The sequence below is a fragment of the Triturus cristatus genome, chromosome 3_1 (genome assembly GCF_964204655.1).
Source record: "Triturus cristatus chromosome 3_1, aTriCri1.1, whole genome shotgun sequence".
In the NCBI taxonomy this organism is placed as follows: Eukaryota; Metazoa; Chordata; class Amphibia; order Caudata; family Salamandridae; genus Triturus; species Triturus cristatus.
The window spans coordinates 502617647-502639597 of NC_140583.1; the positions used below are offsets into that span (position 1 = coordinate 502617647).

At 44.9% G+C, this 21951-nt stretch overlaps 1 protein-coding gene across 1 annotated transcript in view; it reads left to right on the forward strand.

The window, feature by feature from the left end:
- The window catches only part of UNC45A (unc-45 myosin chaperone A), a 443919-nt gene that overhangs the window by 159691 nt on the left and 262277 nt on the right, over positions 1 to 21951 (forward strand). Inside the window, exon 11 of the mRNA XM_085644379.1 lies at positions 5699 to 5793. Within this exon, the coding sequence (XP_085500505.1) occupies positions 5699 to 5793 (95 nt within the window). The remainder of the gene's footprint in view (positions 1 to 5698; positions 5794 to 21951) is intronic.

Here is a 21951-nt window from a genome sequence, read left to right on the forward strand (position 1 = left end):
TAGGTCAGCAACAGATGATGATGGCATGTTGAATGAGGTACTGTGACAGACTTCAGCCAATGTACTGGAGGGAGTAATGGAATTTCACCAAAGCATGTAGGCCAACTAGAGTTGACCACCCAAATAGGAGTTGTGGAAGAGACAATATAAAAGAACGATTACTCAAGTGATATGAGCCTTCAAAGCATAAGCTGTGCTCCAAGAGGGGCTAATGTTTCACGCTTATTGGGTTGAGCAGCAGGGGTCATGTTAAGCCTGCACGTTTCTCCTTCGTCTAATGTTTAGCGGCATGATGGTGCTGCTCCTGCCTTTTAGTCCAATTCCTACCCTCAAACCCTGTTTGATTTCATTAAGTTGGATGTAGTACTACTGCTTGTATGTAGTTTTTATGGAGCATGTGTGAGAATACATGAGCCACACTGAGATTGTCCTGTGAGGGAGTTGCACCACAGAAGTGGGTGTGTTTGACCTGAGATCATCAACATTGAATTTTCGCTAACTTGCCTCAAAAAGTTGGCAATCTGCATTAAAATATATTCTGCCCTCAACGTATATTACACTTCATATATAATTTGGTTACATACTTTCTTGAAACGCAATCCTGGACTTATGGTCGTCAGAGCACTGTACCCCACTAATATACTTTAATGCTGTCATGAAACAAATCACATTGGTTTATAAAGCAGCAGCATAAATCAGTAGTGAAACAGTAATATATAATGCTTTGTGAACAAGTATGACTGATCCTGATTAAATGGTGTGATGCCCTGAAGTTGGATCCATATCCTGGCCTGGATTCCAAAAAGGTGTGTTGCTGGAGGTGTATCAATATCTCCATGCCCCTGACGATGAAATGCATTTATATTTTTATCTATGAGGGCTTTTTGTTGAATGAAATCAGACCTTTTCAGGAATCAAAGCTGGAAATTAGCACATCACTGAACACAATTGTTGAATATGCTTGGACATAGGAACATGCTTGTGGCAGTTATCCAGGGACAAAACCTTTTTTTGTTTAAATTTGTTTATTAGATTTGAACAATTCAGATACAGAGAAGCACAGATTTATTCGTGAAGTACATACTTAAGTAGACTGACATGGATTTGGCAGTTGATCGTACATTGGTGGTGATCTCCATACATAATAGCCACTGATCATCTGTACTGACCTGGGTGTATAGGCATAGTAATTTACATTGGTTGTGTGTTTTAGGTAAAATGCCTATAAACATGTACCCTGGTGCAGGAGCTACACCTGCCTTTGTTGTCATTGGGGACAAAACCTATCTTGTTGGTGTAGATTAAAAATCGAAAGTATGTACTTCTTGTCAAAGTACATGCAAAACATAGGACATTACAAAATATGTTGTGCCTCAATAGAATTTAAACAGGTCAAATACCCTGTTATCAAATACCTAACTTTCAAAAGAATAAATACAGTTGTGTGACTCGGAAAGCCCTGCAAGTTTGAGATTAACAAAAGGTTCTAGAAGAATATTATGAAATGTACAACAGATGTAGATTTCTTTGAGCACTCACCAATGTAAAATGTATGCACACTAATATTACACTTGGTGGAAAAATCTGCATGTGTAAATGTGGATCTGCACATTTGGTTTTATCATTTTTTTTTCTCAGGGTGGAAAATATTTTTCTCTCCGAGAAACTCCTTATCTTTAACCCCCATTAAATATGAGGTTCTTCTCTCCCCGTCCTACTCTTGACACCAGCTTGCCATGCCAGTAGTACACAAATGTGGCTTTCCAGAGTAAAATATTCCTGTAAAAGTTTTGTGAATACAAGCAAAGGAACAAGCTTTAGGGCTGTTCATCTACTTTTGCAAGTAATCCTTTACACAAATAACCATAAACCTACTGCTAAATTCGATGGATTTAATGCATTCTAGTATCATCCATTTGAACCTGACATGGTTTAGTTGATTCTGCAGAAAGGCATGGTTGTTTGTTTCAAACGTTTCTGATAAAACTAAAAGGATAAGTACTCCAACACCAGCCCAATCCAATTTTTACCTGCGATTATTCTGCATGGATAAAGTTCTGTGCGTCAGCTTGAGCACAAGCTTGGAAGCGGTCCAGCAGCTGGTTCAACTCGACAAACTGGCTAGATATAAACTAGGTGGGTGGGTATGAAATTTTTGACGTCTTTTGTTAAAATAGTGTTATCTCAAGATTGGTTTCATTATGGCCGCTCTCTGTTCCTAAAATAAAGCTAATATTCCACCTGTTTGATTAATAATATGGCAAACTCCATCATCAGTGCTGCATATAATTGTTAAATCCTGCAGGGCATAAGTTCCTGAGGGACAGTTTGACTTCATCTAGCAGCTCTGGCTCAGGAAATTGCTTAAACTCTGCAAACGTAACTGTGGTGAGATTGTTTTCACTTATCTTGACATTTTTGGATTGAACAGTAGACTCTTTAGAGAGGCAAAAATTGGGTAACTCGATTACAGAGTTCCTTTGTAGCAAACTTGAAATCTTGCTTTTGCAGTATTAGTTGATATCCCCTGAAAATAAAAGCTTTAGAGACTGGAGACCCTTAGGTTGCTTTGAAGCCACAGTCATAGCCATGTCACCAGACTCCCTCAGTTCTATGCTTTTCCAACTTAACTCTGTGCTAATGCAGCGCAGGTGCTATTTTCTCTGGTTATTCAATAGAAATGTAGATTTTCAAAGTTGTTTTATTGGGAATATGTTGTTAAAGATTTCTAACAGCCCTTTCTTTTAATGCCTCTAGCAGGTCTTTGGGATCTGTATTGCCTTAGATTACTTGCTATTTCTTAAGGGAGAATGAGTAGTTCTCAGAGCTGTGTCCAGCGTCTTTCAGTTCCCGTCTTGACTGGTGATTTAAGAAATGAATGTGAGTGTGATATTCTTCATACTCGCTTTTTCATTTTTCAATTACTTATTGACGGGAACATAGGACCCCGACCACTTGGTGTTCAAAACACAATTTATGTGTTGGCTACTTTAATTATTAGCTTTATGCAAGGAGGATTCTGAGGGCTGGGGCCTCAAATATATGTAAATATGTTTTTGAAACAGTGCACTAATACCCAAAGCTCTAAAAAAAAAAAGAAATAGCAGATAGAGCAGAGCAGGGGATTGTTAGTGCCTAAATAGGCAGGTTTTCAGCCATTTTCCAAACTTGAAGAAATATGTGAGGCGCCTTAATTCCAGAGATGTGAGTTCGAACTCTTTGCTGCCTACAAGGCAAACCTTTTACTCCCCGTTGGCAGATTTTCCTGATTTTAGGGATCCACAGGAGAATGGATGAGCTGTAACATTTGGGGAATACCATGAGAAAAATTGATTAATAAAGAGCTTTCCCATGTTATGAACAGCCTTAAAACAGTTTTTTTTCCCCAAATAATTCATTTCTGAGCAGGGAGGCAATGTGAAGTGAACATTTGGCCAGATATGGATTTGTGGTGGTGGAATTTCCAGGCTGCAGCATTTTCTATCAACTGCATTTGCCCAAACACAGTCATAAACTGAAAGTACATTCGCTTAGTCCATCTTAGATCGTACAACATCTCGAATGATAGGATAGTGAACATTTTCCAATAGGAATGGTAGTGTCTTGTGAAGTATCTTTAGGTGATAAAAGCACAAGAAATTGCTGTTAAGTTAATAAAGCCAGTAATAACTTAACAAACGCAGCTGTCTGCTCGCTTCACTGCTGTAGAAGCACATTTAGAACTGCAGGCCAGTTCTTGCAGAAGGTCCTAAATTAGAAATGAGTTAAGGTTGGGGGGAAAGGCCATTCCTTAGTATTGGTTACCTATTTCCGTTTAACCTGAAACTAATCTATTGAAGATCAGAAAAACATTTTAAAAGAACTACATTTGTCCTAACTAATAATTGCAATGACTACTAATCTAGTCTGGTCGATATCCTTTAAAAGCAGCATGGCCTGTCAATCTCAATGTCGAGCGCATGGTCTGTAAACAAAAATAACGATAAGGGTTGGGAGAGCAACAGAGGAGTGACGGTTGGGAGCAGATGTGGGGGAAGCAACATGGAGTGGGCAGGGATGTTTGAGAAACTGATGTGCTTGAGCCTGGGACCGGGGAGCGAAAAAATAAACTAGAAAAGCTAGGGAGGGGTGGGCAGCAGTGGATGACCTTGGAGTGGGTAATGAGGGAGAAGCATAAAGCATGTGAGGGGCAGCAGCACAAGAGGGAGAGAGCAGGAAAACATGCACTCTAAGGGAGTGCTGAAATACAATTAAAAACCTAGTTCCCTGAATGTGGGCATTCTAAGGATACAAGTCATCCAATCAAAAGGATAGTATAGAAGCTATGCTCCATGGAAGCAACAAACACAAACGAGGATGGAATGCCATTGAACAAGAAGCAAGCGAATGAGTGACAGGAAAGCCATCCAGTGCTAGGCAGTAGACTGGCTCAAATCCCCTGTAAGTTTGGTATTGTCCACAGTAGGTCTTTTGCTATAGAAGACACCTAAAAACGGTTAAGACCATCAACTAAAATGCAGTGCGAGGGGCTCCCTTAAAAATACATTTTAAGAATGGGAATCATGGCAGCAATCTGTCCTGGACATTGAAGACCTAGCATTATTGGACAATGAGGACCACAGCAAGTATGGACACTGCAGATTTGACCACCATTGGAAATTATGGTATATATGGCAGGCCCTAGTATAATTGGCATTATTGAAGACACTACTATTGCTCAATGGGGATGCTGGTACTGTTGTAGAAGTAACTCTTGAGTTCTTGTCTAGCATTTTAATCCATGGTGGAGTGTTGCACTCATGCGTTCAGATGTTATTGCACTCTCTTTTTGTAGCAGTGTTCCTGCGTGGCTGTAGATGGGGATGTGTGGCTCCATGTTGGTTTTGTTCTGCCCCGGAGGTGACCAAGTGGAGCCGCATCTAAGTGGTACCTATGCACATGGACATCTTTCTTGAGTCTTTCCATGACCTCTGATGCAGAGCACAAATTCATAAAAACAATTGAGTGTACCAGTGTGCAGATCTCCAATGGTAAAAAGTGACCACTCCTCAGAACGAAGAGGTGGAAGGCAAGGATAAATCTGTGTTTAGATAGCGTATCCACTAGAAAGAACGTTACCAAAGATAAGTAACTTGTTCATCTACAGGTAATTTTGATTCTCCTGTCCGTGGAGCCCGCTAGGCCACTTTCTATAATTGATGATAGTGTTCCAAGTTAGTTAAAATATTTACTAGCCTAGTAGAAGAGACCAAACCAACTTGAAGCAATATGAAACACTTCTTTTGTCATCTGGCATCCTTGTGACTCTTGTTCAGTGGGTGTAATAACTGGCACTATTGTCTCCCCGTACTAGTACCCACTGGAGATCTTTGCCACTGATAATGACCAAAGAGGCACTGGTGGCATATCATTCCAAAACTCATTTATGAGCAAATCAGACTTATATTAACAAATAGAAATTAATTATTTGCTTTGCCACCTCTTATTTTCATATTCTAATTTCCATTACGTTAACAGCCCATTCCTTACATTTAACCTATTGCTTTACCCCTTTAACCAATCTCCCACTTACCTTTCCAGGTGGACTTCAGATGAAAGCTTTTTAACCTGTATTCACCTAATCTCAGGCAAATCTGTTTTATGATAAGGTTTGATTTCAACAAGCCTGTGTTCATTTTGCTGTTTGTTTTCGTTGCAGGGTCTTTGTAAACTTGGTTCTGCAGGCGGAACAGACTTCAGCATGAAACAATTTGCCGAGGGTTCTACCTTAAAACTGGCAAAGCAGTGTCGCAAGTGAGTTAGTTAACAAGGTAACGGTTTGATCTATTATTGAGGATAGAGAAATTCCTCCTCAATTCAAGTATTTGGGACAAAATGGAATTCTCTAAGAAGTAAAACTGAGGCATAATGAACGCTTTGTTATCTTGGGTTTTTGTTTTAAAATATTATATAAAATATAAAAAAGATAGTACTCGATACAGCAAAGATAAAGGCCCCTTCTCTTCACCACCGGCAACAAAATACAGTGGCTGCTCAAAAGACGGTCAGTTGCAAAACCTGTGCATATGAACATCAAGGTTTGGCTGAAAGTTTGAGACTGCTGTTTTTTTCAGCTGTGATAAGCAAATGACAAAATTAATTCTGCTCTCCATTGAAATGAAGGAAGAGGGAGCTAAAAATAAGTTTGAAATATTCAATGAAACTCTTTATGATTTAAGTATAGCAGCTGTAACTTGCGTTCATTCAGAACCCACAGCGGAAGACAATGTGATGGACAAAGTATACTTTAATTTAATAACCATCTACAAGGTAGGCTGTGAGAACTATAATACTGCACACTCCATAACATTTTATGGATTATTAGGGTTTGTGCATCTTGAAAGTAGTATTTGCGAGAGCAGAGTATTATATTTATGTCTTGTAAATTACAATTACTTTTTCTTGATAACCAAGTGTTATTGTTTTGTTAAATCATAACGGTACACAGTACGATCATGATATCGCAGCCTCACCATAAGGGTCTAACATATAGATCAGTAGAGGGCCTGTGTCGTGAGATCTAAGTATGCTATCAGCATAGAGTGGATGCTGACGGATACTTTTAACCAGATAGTTCTCACCTTGTGGATTTGCCCAGGCACCAGATTGCATCCGTAAAACTCAAAAGCAGTCCTCCTGTGCACCACTAAGTGGTACCATATGACTCTGCGTCAATGCCTTTCCCCTCCAGAAGTGACAAACAGAGCTGCATATAAGTGTCACCCATATGCGCTGACTTTACTTCCTTTCTTTCTGCGCCTTCAGACTTGAATCCGGAGCTCCTTTCTTCACACTGAGATTTTCTCCAATTTTCCAATGTGTAAGGTACATGTCACCTCTTAAATGACAGAGTTTAAGATATTTAGGGGCTGTTGCAAGCAGATTTCTGTGACAGATCCCCAAAAGGTATGCTTCTAGAACCTTAGTTTGACGCAGGACTCCAAGGACTATGACGACCACATCCAAGTGAATACCAAGGCCATCTGAGAATGTGAAGGTCTGCTTGGCCAAGCACTGGAAGCTAGTCCCGGCTACTACCTAGAAGCAGCAGTGGGGTGGGGTGGGGGGAAGGAGCGGGAGGATCGGGTTAAAAAATAAATTATAACTTACCTCCTGGCCAGCTGGCTGTTGCCGCCTCTCCTGGGCCCTCTTCCTGCAATGCAGCGTTGTGATTGGTCTGAGCACCGTGACTCCGTGCTCAGCCAGGAGCTGGAGGGATAGGCATGTTCTCCACGCAGGCTGTAATGAAGCCTGCATGGAGAACATGCTATGTGTGCATGACTGTTTGGCCAGTCGAGAGGGCCAGCCAATCACTAATGCTCACATAGGGAGTTCAAACCACTCCTCCCCCTGCTCTGAGAGCAGTTCCACACCACAAAAATGCAGCAACAGGAAAAAATTAAATGATAATAACCTTGAGTTATTATCAAATGTAAGAGTTGTTTAGGTTGAATCTTTGCTGAGCCAAGGAGGGATCCAATGTGATTTGATTTCTCACGAAATATATGCCTTTGGTATAGTGATCTTGCATTTCGGAGGCAAAACAGCTTAGTGGTGGAAGCTAGAGGCGTCTGACTCCATTTCTTATACAGAGTTTGCAAGGTTTTTCTTTCCTCATAAAAGGCCTTATTGAACCATTGAGCACATGGTGTTGTTCTTTTCTTTTTGCTTTGGAGTAGGGCAACCCCATCGAGCAAACCGAGAGACTGTTGAAACAATAGGCAGTTAAGACATTGACATCTGTGACAGGACTAGTGGGGGGGGGGGTAGTACCTTCATTGGGTATTCTGATGTCAATCTTCTTGGTGTCGCAAAAACAGGTAGTTGCTCCATTTGGTTGAAACCCTCGTCACAAAATGAGAGAGTTGTAATGTGAAAGGAATAAGAAAGTGGTCGGACTAGTCTACCAGGATAAGTTCATCGACTGAAAGCAGGTTATCTTTGGAGATTATTAGATTAAGTATAGAGCCTTTTGTGTGCATTGGTTTAAGATTGTGCATCAGTTCATTTGCAGAGAGAAAGGTGGCAAGCTAGTTGACTGCAGAATCTTCTGGGTTTCACCAATGAAGTTTAAAATCTCCTAGAAAGATCACATTGTCAATTAGTGTTGATTGGTCACTTGCAAGATCAACGTATTCCTTGATAAAGGCTGTGTTGTCACCTGTTGGGTGATAAATAGAATTATGTCTGAAAGGGGAGTTGGGTTGCATACTTAGTTCTAAAGTATCTCATGCCCATCAATTTCCTCACTTACCTGCTTAACTGCTGATATGGGGAGGGCGAAGCAGGAACGATAATTGGATGCGAGGGAGGGTGGGCAGAGCCGGCCACAGCACTGACGCTGAGCATTGAAGCCAGCTTTTGTGGTCTTTGCACATACACACCCACATCTTTTGCTCATTGAGGTTCTGCCACTGATCTACTGTCCCCTACAAACCCACTGTGAAGTTGTGCCGTGATTAGCAGCAGACAAGCACAACCTATCATAGACCTCTGCCAGTGACCCAAGGGAGCAGGGGGTCCTCGAGGTTAGAAGCCTCGCTTCATCGCAGTCAGAGCCAGGCACATAGCCACCCAGAACATCGGAGCCCTTGCAACAACCCTTATAATTGACCCAGTACTGAACAAGGCAGAAAGCTATAACAAAAAAAGGGAAAAAAAGAAAGGATAATGGCAACAATAAGCTTGTGCTAAGTCCAGCTAAACCCAGCTGTTTGCACCAAGTCATATGAAAGTAAAGAATAGAGAGGAGAAAATAAGGCAAAACGGCAAAAGATAGATAAATGGAATGATTGACATAGCTGAATCAGTTGCCATACCTGAAGGGCGGAAGGCAGATGACTGCAGGGCACAAAGGTGGCAGGGAATGGGGCTTGTGTTCCTCAGCCAATGTACCTCAGCCAGACTCTGGCTCTCTGGCTTTCTCTTTCATCCTCCCTATCTCATGAGGCTTCATAAGGTTTAGGAATCAGCCCAACCACTTCAACCTCTTAATCCCCCTCATTTCACTCATCATACACCTCCCCTTATTACGTCCTACCTCTGTGATCACTACTCCACCTCGCATCATGCCTTACACAGTTCAGTGACCTCTAAATTATTCTTCAAGCCTTGATAAACTTAAAATAACACTAGCTTCACTGCCGCTAACTTTTGGCGAGGCTTACAAAACTTGGTCTACCAAACATTCTGCCTAGATAAGAATGAAAAGAATGCCAGGCCAATGCCAACACAAAAAACTCCACATGCAACTTGTCATCAAACAAATTTGATCACTGCCTTCGTAACAAACCTTGAAGAAATAACTTCTCTGACATTAATATCTCCTCCACTAATTTGGCCAGCTTTATAGGAGGAATGCATAAATATTCCAACAACCGCAGATTAACAGAGGCCTCTCAAGACCACCGTATAAGAATTATGACATCACCCGCCTGGTGCATAACATCAGCCAAAATCATTGAAACTACTCCCCCCAACTCCTTCCCCATGATTCATGCAAAAGATACACCTCAGAAGGTAATTGTAGTAGAACCCGAGATTTACTCATCTTCTCCCCTACTGTACATAGCTGTAACAGACTCTAATACCTGTAACAGAGCACAGCAATGACCCCCATCCAGAGAAGCTCACTAAAAACAAGCATGTTCGAGGCATGTGAGCTGTAGATCACATGTTTTGCATAAGCCTGCCATCTAGTGTTGGTTCCGGATGTTTGCACTTTGTTTTTGTTCAAAGAAGTCTTTTCTGAGCACGAGGTAGGTGACTCCTCCTTTCGGTGATAGTGCGCATGGGCATCGACTCCATTTTTTTTTCCGCTCCAGTTCGACACCGTTTCTCGGGTTCCCCTCGGCGTGCAATCCCCTACCCACGACGGTATTGTTTCTCGATCACGTTTCCGAGATTTGTGGAGGGCCGTTGGGCCTACCTGCTTCAGGCCCCCTATCGGTCGATGGAACAGATGCCATTTAAATTCTGTCTCAGGTGTCGCGCTAAGTTTCTGCGCACCGACTCGCGCTAAGTTTCTGCACACCGACTTGCATGAAGTGTGCAACTTGTGTCTATCCCTGGAACACGATGAACAGAACTGTGACGTGTGCTGATCATTTCAATCCAAGAAGACGCTCAGTGACAGTCGGGCTCGACTTCACGAAATGCATCAACAAAGCGGTTCTGCACCGGACATCTTCGGGGAAGATTCCGACCAGGAAGAATTCCACGCACAAGGCGCCGAAGAAGGGGAAGAATACATCTCTGTGTCCAAAGCAGAACAGAAAGTAGCACTGAGTCAGCGTACAGTGAGTACTGACACTCCCCTGCCCCAATATTTACCGAAGAAAAAGGCACCAGTCCTTCCTCTGCCCTTAGGCCAAGGTCAGCACAGAGAAAAGGATTCGAAAAGCCGCCCTCCGGCTCGGCACTGAAACATACAGACAAGCCTTCCGGCTCTGGATTGAGTGGGCCCTGTTCGGGCACCGATCCGAAATCTTCGGCATCAAAATTCAAGCATGTACTAGTGACTATCCCTTTGGCACCGAAAACTAAATCTCCGATACAAACCCCTCAAAGCCGAAACCATAGACAATTCCGGCACCAAAAACCAAACCACCTCCTCTTCCATCTAAAGAGCCTCGTTTCGACGTTCCGCCTTCTGACATGGACCCCAAACAAAAGGAACTGGCCATTAATCCAAACACTTTACATATTCATGTGAAATTACCAACTAAAAGGAAACCAGAATTACTAGAGGAATACCACATTCCACTTAAAAGGAAGAATGTGGGTACTAATCCTTCTCCTCCTCCTATTGCACCTCCTTCACCCATTGACCCACATTTATTGATTACACCCACAAATTCTTCACAACCACAGTCACCTGATCACCAAGATGACGGGGATGGTGATATACCTCAGAACATTATTCCTGATCCATGGGAGGATTACAATACAGATCCTAATACTGCTAACAGACCGAATCCATACCCTTCCAAACCCTCCCCACCATATGACAATATAGGATACATAGAACTACTCAATAGGGCTGCTGAGTATCATGGGGTACAACTTCATAAGGAGGCCCTTGAAGAGGATTTTCTCTTTGAGACTTTAAGTTCCACCTAAAGAGCAACACAAACACTACCTATGCTCAAAGGAATGCTTAAAACAGACAGACAATATTTTTAAAGACACTGTGCGTGCAAGGATTGTCACACCCAGAGTAGACAAGAAATATAAGGCGGCACCTACTGACCCTATCTACATCAAGAGCCAAGTTCCATTAGATTCCATGGTAGTATCTAACACTCGCAAAAGAGCAAACTCACAGACCACAGCAGATGCCCCTCCTCCTGATAAGGAGTTGAAACTCACAGATGCCTCTGGCAAAAGAGTAGCTGCGCAAGCATCCAATCAATGGCGAATTGCAAATACCCAAGCTCTTTTAGCTTGCTATGACAGGGCTCATTATGACGAGCTAGAAAAAATTAATAAACTTTTTGTCAGATGAACATAGTAGTAAAGCTAGTGACCTAATTCAAGAAGGAAAATTTATTTCAAACTCATCCATTCGATGCGCTTTAGACGCGGCTGATACCGCAGCTCCCGCAGTAAAAACTAGCGTTCTGTCACAGAGACACGCTTGGCTCAGAATTTCTGGGTTTAAAGCGGAGGTCCAAGCCTCTATTTTAAATCAGCCCTTAGATACGGAGCATCTCTTCGGGCCTACAGTTGATACTTCTTTAGAGAAGTTGAAGAACATACAGAGGTTGAGAAATCCATGGGGCTTTGCAGCTTTCTTCCAATCGGGGCTCCTTTCCCCGCTCCTTTTACAGGGTCCCTCTTCAAGAGGTTACTTTAGAGGAGGATTTAGAGGTGATAACGGCAAGGGAAGAGCTAGAGGCAACTCAACACTTACTTCCCCGGCAAACAACAAACAGTGACTTCCTTTCTCTACCCCGATCATTCCACTCCTGTCGGGGGATGTCTCTCCCAATTTCTAAATGTCTGGACTACAATCACTTCATACAGATGGGTTCCAATTTGAATATTGCCTGGAACTTACCGCCACTCTCCCAAACATTACTCCAAGATCACACAACATGTCACAAGAACATCTGAACCTTCTCAAACAGGAAATTCTCTCCCTATTAGAAAAAAGGAGCTATAGAGCCAGTCCCACTACAGTATCAAGGGGCCAGTGTATACTCCCTTTACTTTCTAATACCCAAAAAGGACCGCTCTCTCAGGCCTATACCAGACCTCGGAGAACTAAATCTGTACATCCAATCAGGCCATTTTCCCATGGTAACACTCCAACAAGTGCTCCCACTCCTACAGCAAGGCTACTTTCTGTCTAATTTAGACTTAAAGGATGCCTACTTCCATAGCCCAATACTTCCTGCTCATCGCAAATACCTCAGATTTATAGTAGCAGGACAACATTACCAGTTCAAAGTGCTTCCATTTGGAGTCCCCACTGCTCCCAGAGTATTCACCAAATGCCTGGCAGTGGTCGCAGCTCATTTACGAAGACAACACATTCACGTCTTTCCATACTTAGACGACTGGCTCATAAAAGCCAGTTCACAAGTAAAGTGTCTACAACACACTTACAAAACAGTGCAGCTGCCTACACGATCTCGGATTCACAGTGAATCTGTCCAAGTCCCAACTCTAACCCTCCAACATGCAAACAAACTTGGGAGCCACTCTCGATACGCAAAAGGCTCTAGCCTGTCCCAATCCAGCCAGAATTGGCAACATTCAAGCTCTAATTTCCCAGTTTCAGCCTCAACACTTATTGCCAGCTTGGGTGTTCATGCAGTTACTGGGAATGATGGCATCTTGCATCTTAATAGTTCCCTATGCAAGACTTCAAATGCTTCCCCTTCAAGAATGTTTAGCACGTCAGTGGAACAACTCTCGGGGTCAGTTATCAGATCTAGTGTTGGTCGACGGTGTGAGAAAGTGGCCTGGTAATGAAAGTGGGCACCTTGTACCAGTCCACACGACCCTTATGATGTATGAGGTCAAAGATAACCTTATTGAGAGCTATCCTAGTGGTAGCTATGGAGAGCAGCCTTCAGGCTTAATCTTGAAGGAATGTAAAGCAGCTTGTTTTACCAGAATATCACCTCCTAGAGGATTAAATGAAAGGAGAACCACACAGTGTTTATGTAAAAATATGTATTTATTAATATAACACTCTCCGCTAGTCTCTATACGAGACTAGGGCACAAAGCACACAATACTTAATCAATAGAATGATCGTAAATAGCAAAATACACAGCGGGCTCCAGGGGAAGACCGAACCATATACTAAAAAAATGGTAGAACAACGGCGACTTAACTCGCTGGGACCCTAAGGAATCACCCAGAGGAGTGACACAGGGAGCCCACTGAGGATGGGTGCAGTGAGGAAACACAGACGCGTGCTCCGTACAACTTGATGAGAAAGTCACGGTTGGAAAATTGCAAGTTAAGGACACTTCTAAGAGGACTTAAAGCAAACCCTTTGGAACATAGGAGGTTCTAAGGCCAACCCACCAGTGAGTACCGAAGTACCCATGTTACCTATCACAGAGTAGCCGGGTGCATAGGGGTCAAGTGGTGTTGGAAACATTCGTCGTTTTCAATGGCAGGCTGCAAAGAAGTCCTGCTGCCAGGAGGGCGAAGAATGTCCGGTGGAATCCAAGCCTCGATTCGAGGTGAGAAGAACCTGAAAGCAGAGGGGACAGAGTCTGGGTCACTTCAGGTGACCAGGGGCTCAGTAATCGAATGCCCACTGATGTCGAGTGCTTCATGAGTGAAGAAGGGTTGCTTGGCTCTGCATCCACGGGGACCAGGAGATGTCGAGGACAACCAGAGTCCGAAGGCGAGCTGTCCCACGAAGGATGTTGAGTGCTGAGGGGTCGGTGTCTGGCTGGAGCGACAACAAGCCTTGGCAAATGCAACCTACGCAGTCAGAGGAAACAGGTTACAGGGTGGACCAGCAAGGTCCGGGGGAACTCTCCAAGTAATAAGGAGTCAGGGCACGTCTGGAGCAGCCAGGTAAGCCCGAGAATTACCAAGGTGACCCTCGCCAGGACCCACAGGCCAACGGACCAGGGATCGCGACGAGACCTCAACCAAGTTTGCAAAGTACCAGCCCACAGGACAATTGTGGAGTGGAGGCTGGAAATCTTCAGTGCAAATACTGCTCAGGGTCTGTACTACACGGAGTCCAATGCTCAAGCTCAGGAATCATCAACAAGCATATGCAGATGCAAATGTACGCGGTGCACAGGGGTTCGGGTTTCATGGACCCCATGAGGGATACTGGTCTCAGAATTGCTGAGAGGGCAGATCAACCTCCGGGACCTTGGGGACCCACCTCCTGTTTTGCTGAAATCTTCGGATTCCTCAGGAGCTCGGAGAAGCAAACCGGTCAGATGAGTTTAGGTGCCTGCTTTTGCAGGGGAGTAACTCCTTTACTCCAAGGGAGATTCTTCAGTCGTCCAGTGTCGTGCAGGCAGTCGAAAGTACTTGATTTCTTCTTAGCAGAATCTTGTCCAGGTAAAATCTAAAGTCATGTAGCCAGGTTACCCGCTTTATACCCATGGGAAGGGGTTGGAAAGATTCTGTGGACCCTCCTAGGGGAGGGCAAGACAGAAGGGTGGCTTCACCCATGACCTTTGTCCAGTTTCGTGCCAGAGCAGGAGTAAATGGTTCCCAGAACTGGTTTAAGCTGGACTATGCACAGGGACACCACATGTGCTCCCAGTGCAGACTTTCTGGCACTCTCAGAGTGCACCCACCCAGCCCTAATATACTAAACCCTGTCTGGGAGGTGGTCACACCTCCCTGTTACAGGATGCCTATTGTCATGCCTTCCTCTGCTCGAGCTCGGCTCAGCAGCAGGAAAGCAGAATTGTGTCTGTGACTGGCAACATCCATTTTGTGCTGCCCAGGTCTAGAAAGCTGGTACCGGGTAGACCGGTGACCCACGGATGTCCCTCTAGGAGGGTGGGATCATACCTCCCACACCAGTTACTTGTGTGGAGGTATGATTCCAAGGTGTTTGACACCAAACATAACATGTTTCTAAGCAGCCTTTTTAAAGATAGCATTTACCGCGAGGTTATAATGCACTTAAACATATATGAGAATGGTCTGCGAAGGCTGCAGTTGGGCTCTGCTCATGCTGGGGTACCCTCTTGCGTAAAACCCAGCACCCTGCCTTCAGGATTGTTAAGGCCTGCCATAGGGGTGACTGATAGGTATGTAAGCGTAGCGAGATTGATAGATATAGTGAACCTATATCTTAAGTAGGTGGTGCAAGCACCAGCTTACACAGTCTGCTGTAGCAGGCTTGTCGTGTCAATTTGAATGGCCTCTCAGGGGTGGCATAATACATGCTTCAGCCCATGGGAGGCATCTGGGGTACCTATGCCCTGGGTACATGGTGTACCTGTAGGAAACTGGCTCTATATATACTCCACCAAAATGAGGTATAGTGTGTATAGAGTCCAGGTGACCCCAGAGGTAGGCAGAGGTTAAAGTTACATAGAACCTTACTCTCTATTTATTTGTGGTTGTGTGGTCGAGCAGTAAGGCAGTATCAGAGGACAGTGTTAAGCATTTGATGTACACACTCAGTCAGCAAATGAATTCACACACTCAAGAACTGAACTCTAGGCCAATTGTTTTTGTATAAAATATATTCTGTTATTTTATTTTTAGAACCAAGCAAGCCTGGCACAGGTAAGCGTTAAATACTTTACAGTAATAAGTTACTGATTTTAGAACAGTTTGAAAAGGCAATAGAATTTGTACTTTGTTTGATTTACAGGGGATGCAGTAGGTTTCAACACGTAGCAAACACAGTACAATGAAATAAATAGTTTTTTTCAGTAATTTACAGGTAAGTTACTTTTTACGTTACTTTCCTAACTCAGTGCTGGATACCTAGATTCAGCACTGGGACATTTCTTGCAAACAGGTAAGTAAATACGTTTTGGTTATTTGTGCGATTTTTAAAGAATATTTTTAGGTTTCCAAACTTCACACTTGAAAACTTTTCACAGAAAAACAGTCAATATTATTCTATGGAGGAAAATAGTGTTTTCAGGTAAGTTACTTTCAAGATTAATTTTCTTACCCAGTGTAGTCTACCTGGATACTACACTGGGACATCTCCTGCAAACAGGCAAGTAAAATCGTTTTTGTTAATCGGTACAATTTTAATGAATTTCTTTGGGTTTTCTAACTCCACACTTATAAACTTTTCCAAGAAAAATAGTCAATTTTATCCTATGGAGGAAAATAGGGTAAGTAATGGAGGTAAGTAATCGGTCTCTGGAGTCGAGGTTCTGGGGTTAGACTCAGGGGTCCCCCAGGGTCAGTGATGCACTGTTGTTGCACCCTCAGCGCTAGAGTGTTGAGGCCCAATGTTATCCTATGGAGGATAAGGGGTCTCCGGTTGGTGGCTGCTGGGTTGTGTGAGCGAAGCTCCTAGGGTTTAGGTCAGGGCAAATGGGGAAACAAAGTAGCAAAAAAGGTGCACCCTCAGTGGTACTAGGGCAGCCGGGTGCAGGGTGCTGTTTCGAGGTTGGGTGCCCTGTTGTTTTCAGTAAAGAATCTCCGGTTTGCAAAAGCACTGCCGGCAGGGAGACGAAGGACGTCTGTGTGCAACCACCACTTCAAGAGGTAAGTTGGGAAGTAAAGGGTTGGTTAGGCACTGTTGGTTTTGGCACACAAGGCCGTGGGGCGTCGGGTGCCGAGGTGCCTTTTGGGGTCGGATCTTCTTACCAGCTCCAGGTGGCGGTCAGGGGGGCCATTTGGATTTAGGCTGCAGGCGTTGACTGGAGGCTTGAGGCAGGTCAGGGGTCACCGGGTCTCGGGTCAGGTTCGCCACAGTGACCTCCTCGTGGTGTTTTTCCACCCCAGCTCGGGCCGGGTTCGGCGGCTGCAGAGTGGGCTAGATTTGCGGTCTCCGGCTGCTGCCAGAGGTTGCAGTTGAACAAATCCAGTGTTCACGGGAGACGCAGTCTTTGGAAGTGAAGGCAGGCAGGTCCTCCGGGGTTTCTGAGGTTGCTGGCTGCAGGACACACCGGGATTTCGCAAGAGTAGGTTCAAGGGGAGACAGGCCTGTATGGCTGGGGCCAAGTCATTGGGTGTCTTCCTCCTGATAGCTGGCTGCACAGCTGTTCAGTCCTTCTTTTCTTCTTGTCGTTTCTGGATCTGACGAAGCCAGGTTCAGGGTGCCCCCTAAATACTAGATTTAGGGGCGTTACAGGTAGGTAAAGGGCAGGGACCAATGGGTCCCCCTATCGTGCCACCCTCCAGTGGGAGGGGGGTAGTAGCCTGTCTCTGGTTGATTGGGTCCCCCCATCCTCCATATAGAGGGGACTCGGAGTTGGGCTTCACCTCGCCTCCCCACCTGAGGGGTGAAGTTGGCAGATGTGGGCACACCTCTTTCCCTCACTTGTTTTTCCCGCCGGTTCTCCCGCTCAAAGTGGGGGGTAGAACCAGTTGGGACCAGTTACTGAAAGCAGCAAATGGTCTGGGGAGGCTCACAAAGGCGGCATGCCTTTCTAGCTTCCCCTTCGTGAACCGTGCCCATCTTGAGGGAGGAGGCTTGGCACCTCGTCCCAGGATGTGCATTGTTTCAGGCCCCAGAGAGCAGCAGGCTCTCAATCCAGGGATCCAGAAACATGTCTGGTGGTGGCAGCTGAAAGCAGCCACTCAGCCTGGACACTAGTGGTGGGTTAGTTTTCAGGGGGCATCTCTGAGATGCCCTCTGTGTGCAATTTTCATTAAATCCCACACTGGCATCAGTGTGGGTTTAATGTGCTGAGAAGCTTGATACCCAACTTTTCAATTTTCAGTGTAGCCATTATGGTGCTGTGGAGTTTGTAATGACAAGGTCCCAGGACCATATACTCTTAATGGCAGCACTGCACTTACAATGTCTAAGAATGGACTTGGCCACTGTAGGGGTACAAGGCTCATGCACCTGTACCCTCACGACTGGCATAGGGCACCGAGCTAGAGGGGTGACTGATCTGTGCCAGGGCTGTGGGTTGTAGGCATGGCACACCCTTCACTTTGTTCTGCACCAAAACACGCAGCCTGCAAAGGCAGTGTGTGTGTGTGTGTAAAGGTACAGGGCCTCTAAGGGTGGCTCAAGAAGTGCTGCAGCCCTTGAACGTCTTCCCTGGTCACAGCGCCCTGGGTACCTGCGGTACCGTTTACCAGGGGCTGTGGCCAGAGATGCCAATTGTGTTAGTTTTGGGGAAAGAACACAGGCCCTGGGAACCTGATTGGCCAGGGCACACCAACGTGCATCAGTATTCTGGCAAAAAGTGGGGGTGGTTACTGCAACAGGAACCCACTTTCCTACAGTACCATATACTAGGGACTGATAAGGGTACCCCAGAATCCAATCTGGAGTGTACCTAAAGTACATGCATAGCAATTTACGGGAGAAAGCAGATAGACTGGGGTCCAGGATAACAGGATCCCAGTCGGACTAGGCCAAAAACAGTGTGACATCAGCAAAAAAGTGGGGGTAACCATAAGAAGCAGATCCTACCTTACTACACAAGCCTCCCACCCCCAACGTAAGGACATTAAACTAACCTTGACCAGTTGAGTCTTCATGTTCTAAGTGGAAATATCTGGCGAGTCCATCTGCATTGGCATGATTACTCCCAGGTCTATGTTCCACTGTATAGTCCATCCCCTATAGGGAAATGGACCACCTCAAAAGTTTGGGGGTTTCACCCTTCATCTGTTTTAGCCATAAGAGGGGCTTATGGTCTGTCTGAACAATGAAGTGAGTGCCAAACAAGTATGGGCTCAACTTCTTCAGAGCCCAAACCACAGCAAAGGCTTCCCTCTCAATAGCTGACCAACGTTTCTCTCTGGGGGTTGCCTTCTGCTGATAAAAGCTACTGGCTGATCCTGACCCTCTTCATTCAGTTGTGATAACACAGACCCTACTCCCAACTCAGATGCATCACTTTGAACAATGAATTGTTGGGAATTATCAGGACTTTGCAGAATGGGAGCAGTGCACATGGCCTGCTTCAGGTCATCAAATGCCTTTTGACAGCTAACTGTCCACTGAACTTTCTTAGGCATTCTTTTGGAAGTTACATCATTCAAATGTGTCACTATGGAGCCATAACCTTTGCCAAACCTCCTGTAGTACATAGTCAGGCCCAAGAAAGCTCTGACCTGAGTCTGGGTGGTTGGAGCAACCCAATCCATGATGGTTTGGATTTTGCTCTGCAATGGTTGAACCTGTACTCCACCCACAAGGTGGCCTAGGTGCACAACCTTACTCTGCAATATCTGGCACTTTGTGGCCTTGATAGTGAGGCCTGCCTTTTGCAGGGCCTCCAGAACATTTCTCAGGTGGACCAGGTGATCCTCCCAGGTGGAGCTAAATACAGCAATATCATCTAGATAAGCTGCACTATAGGCTTCCAGACCTGTGAGAACTTTATTAACCAGCCTTTGAAATGTGGCAGATGCATTCTTAAAGCCAAAATGCATCACCACAAGTTGGTAGTGCCCACTAGGGGTTAAAAATGCTGTTTTTGGTTTTACATCCTCAGCTAATCTGATTTGCCAGTAACCAGCTGTCCGGTCAAATTTACTTAAGAACTTGGCTGCAACCAAAGTATCAATAAGTTCATCTGCCCTTGGAATTGGATGAGCATCAGTCCTAGTGACTGCATTGAGTCCCCTGTAGTCAGTGCTTAATTTGTGCTGGTGCTTTCCGGTGCTCAGCACCGGCACTTTATTGTCCGGGCCGGGGCCCTAATTTATTTTCAAGAGGCAGTGGTGGTGAATTAAATTTTTCGGGAATACATGCACAAAGTGAGACAGCTTTACTTTTACCACTCGTCGGTGCTGCGCAGTGCGCAGCCTCACTCATTCCTCAACCCCTGCACTCCTGGCTGGCTGGCGATTCAATTTCAACTTTTAACCTCTTACTAATTAAAAAGCAAACAGGCTCTCCAAGAGCCGCTTTATTTCTGAAGTTAACATGGCGTGGCCTTCCCTCAGCAAGTTAGAGAGCCCGTTGAGGAGCGGAAGAAGGCTGGACTCATGTCCGTTACCTGTCACGTAATCCTTCACCAGCTCCCTATTGGTTACTGAAGATCTAGGGAGTTCCTCAGCAGAATGCTTTTAGCAATAATGATTCTCTAATCAAACACCTTTTTCCTCCACGGAGTTTCCTGTAGCCAAAATGAATCGATTCTTTCATGCAAGCTGCAACTCCAAACGCACGTAGCTCACATCTACCGCATTGCTTCCATCAACCACATATTTATAAATTATTTTGTTATTTGTTTTGATGATATAACAGTTATTGTGTCTTTTTCGATGAAATATTCTATTGTATTTTTTTGCTTACTGATTTGAAAATGCTACCATATATCAAGTTGTTATATATGATACTAAACTAAGATAGAAAATAAAAAATATCAAATGAAGAAATAAAAATTACATATTTTTCTAACTATAATTGTGTATGAAGATTCTATTAATAAGATTGGTATTATTAGCGGTTAAATTTTTTTGTTATACATGGAATACGTTGTGAGGCATGTTTATTCACTTGCTATAGTACTTTACCTACATAGGTGCAGTACTGGACACTACTGTGTGTCGAGCATTCCCTCCTCCTCAAAGGATTCTCGACATACAGGAAATTATTCCTTTATTTTGAAATGGAGCGGTCGCTCCAGTCCTGAAGGTCCTTCGCCTGCTCGGTCTGTTTGCTTCCTGCATTCTGTTGGTCAACCATGCACACTGGCACATGAGGGCGCTCCAGTGGTGCCTCCGCAGGCAGTGGTATCAGCACAAAGGAGATCTCAGAGAGTCCGTGAGGATCTCCGGAGAAGCTGCGGCGGATCTGTCTTGGTGGAGCGTGGAGGGCAATCTGTCTCAAGGAAAGCCCTTCCATCTTCCTCCATCGGTGGCCACAATAATAACGGATGCATCCACTTTAGGGTGGGGTGCGCATCTGGGGGATCTGGAGATCAAAGGTCCTTGGTCTCCAGAGGAAAGGTTGCTTCACATCAACCTTCTGGAATTGCGGGTGATACGTTTGGCGCTCAAGGCCTTCCTCCCTTCCCTCCGCGGTCAGTCAGTTCAAGTCCTGACGGACAACACTACCGCGATGTGGTATGCCAACAAGCAGGGAGGAGTGGGGTCTCTTTGTCTCTGCAGAGAGGCTCTGCGTCTATGGTCCTGGGCTCAGGACCATCAGATTTGTCTGATGGCAAATCATCTGGCTGAGGTGCTGAACGTACGTGCGGACAGTCTCAGTCGGCAGTTCTCCGCCGACCACGAGTGGAGGCTCCATCCGGAGGTGGTTCGTTACGTCTTTCAGACGTGGGGAACTCCTCGGGTGGACCTGTTTGCCACTCACAAGAACGCTCACTGCCCGTCATTCTGCAGTCTCCAGTATCCGATGCAGGGAGCGTTGGGGGCGCGTTTCAGTTGAGTTGGGGCTCACGACTCCTTTACGCGTTTCCTCCCATACCCTTGATTCCTCGGGTTCTGAGGAAGATTCGCCAAGACCGGGCCCAAGTTATATTGATCGCCCCGGATTGCCCAAGAAGGGTGTAGTACACAGATCTTCTCCACTTCTCCTCGTGCCCTCCGCTCCGTCTCCCTCTGAGGGCAGACCTCCTCTCTCAATCGGAGGGGCAGGTTCTACACCCCCACCTCCAGAGCTTACACCTTCATGCCTGGAGATTGAACGGGGCAACCTGAATTCTTTTTCTCTCCCGCCTGATGTGGTAGATGTAATTTTGTCTGCCAGACGTCATTCCACCGAATCTATCTATTCCTATAGGTGATCTAAATTTGTAATCTGGTGAAGTCAGTTGATCCTTTGAGTGTTCGTTT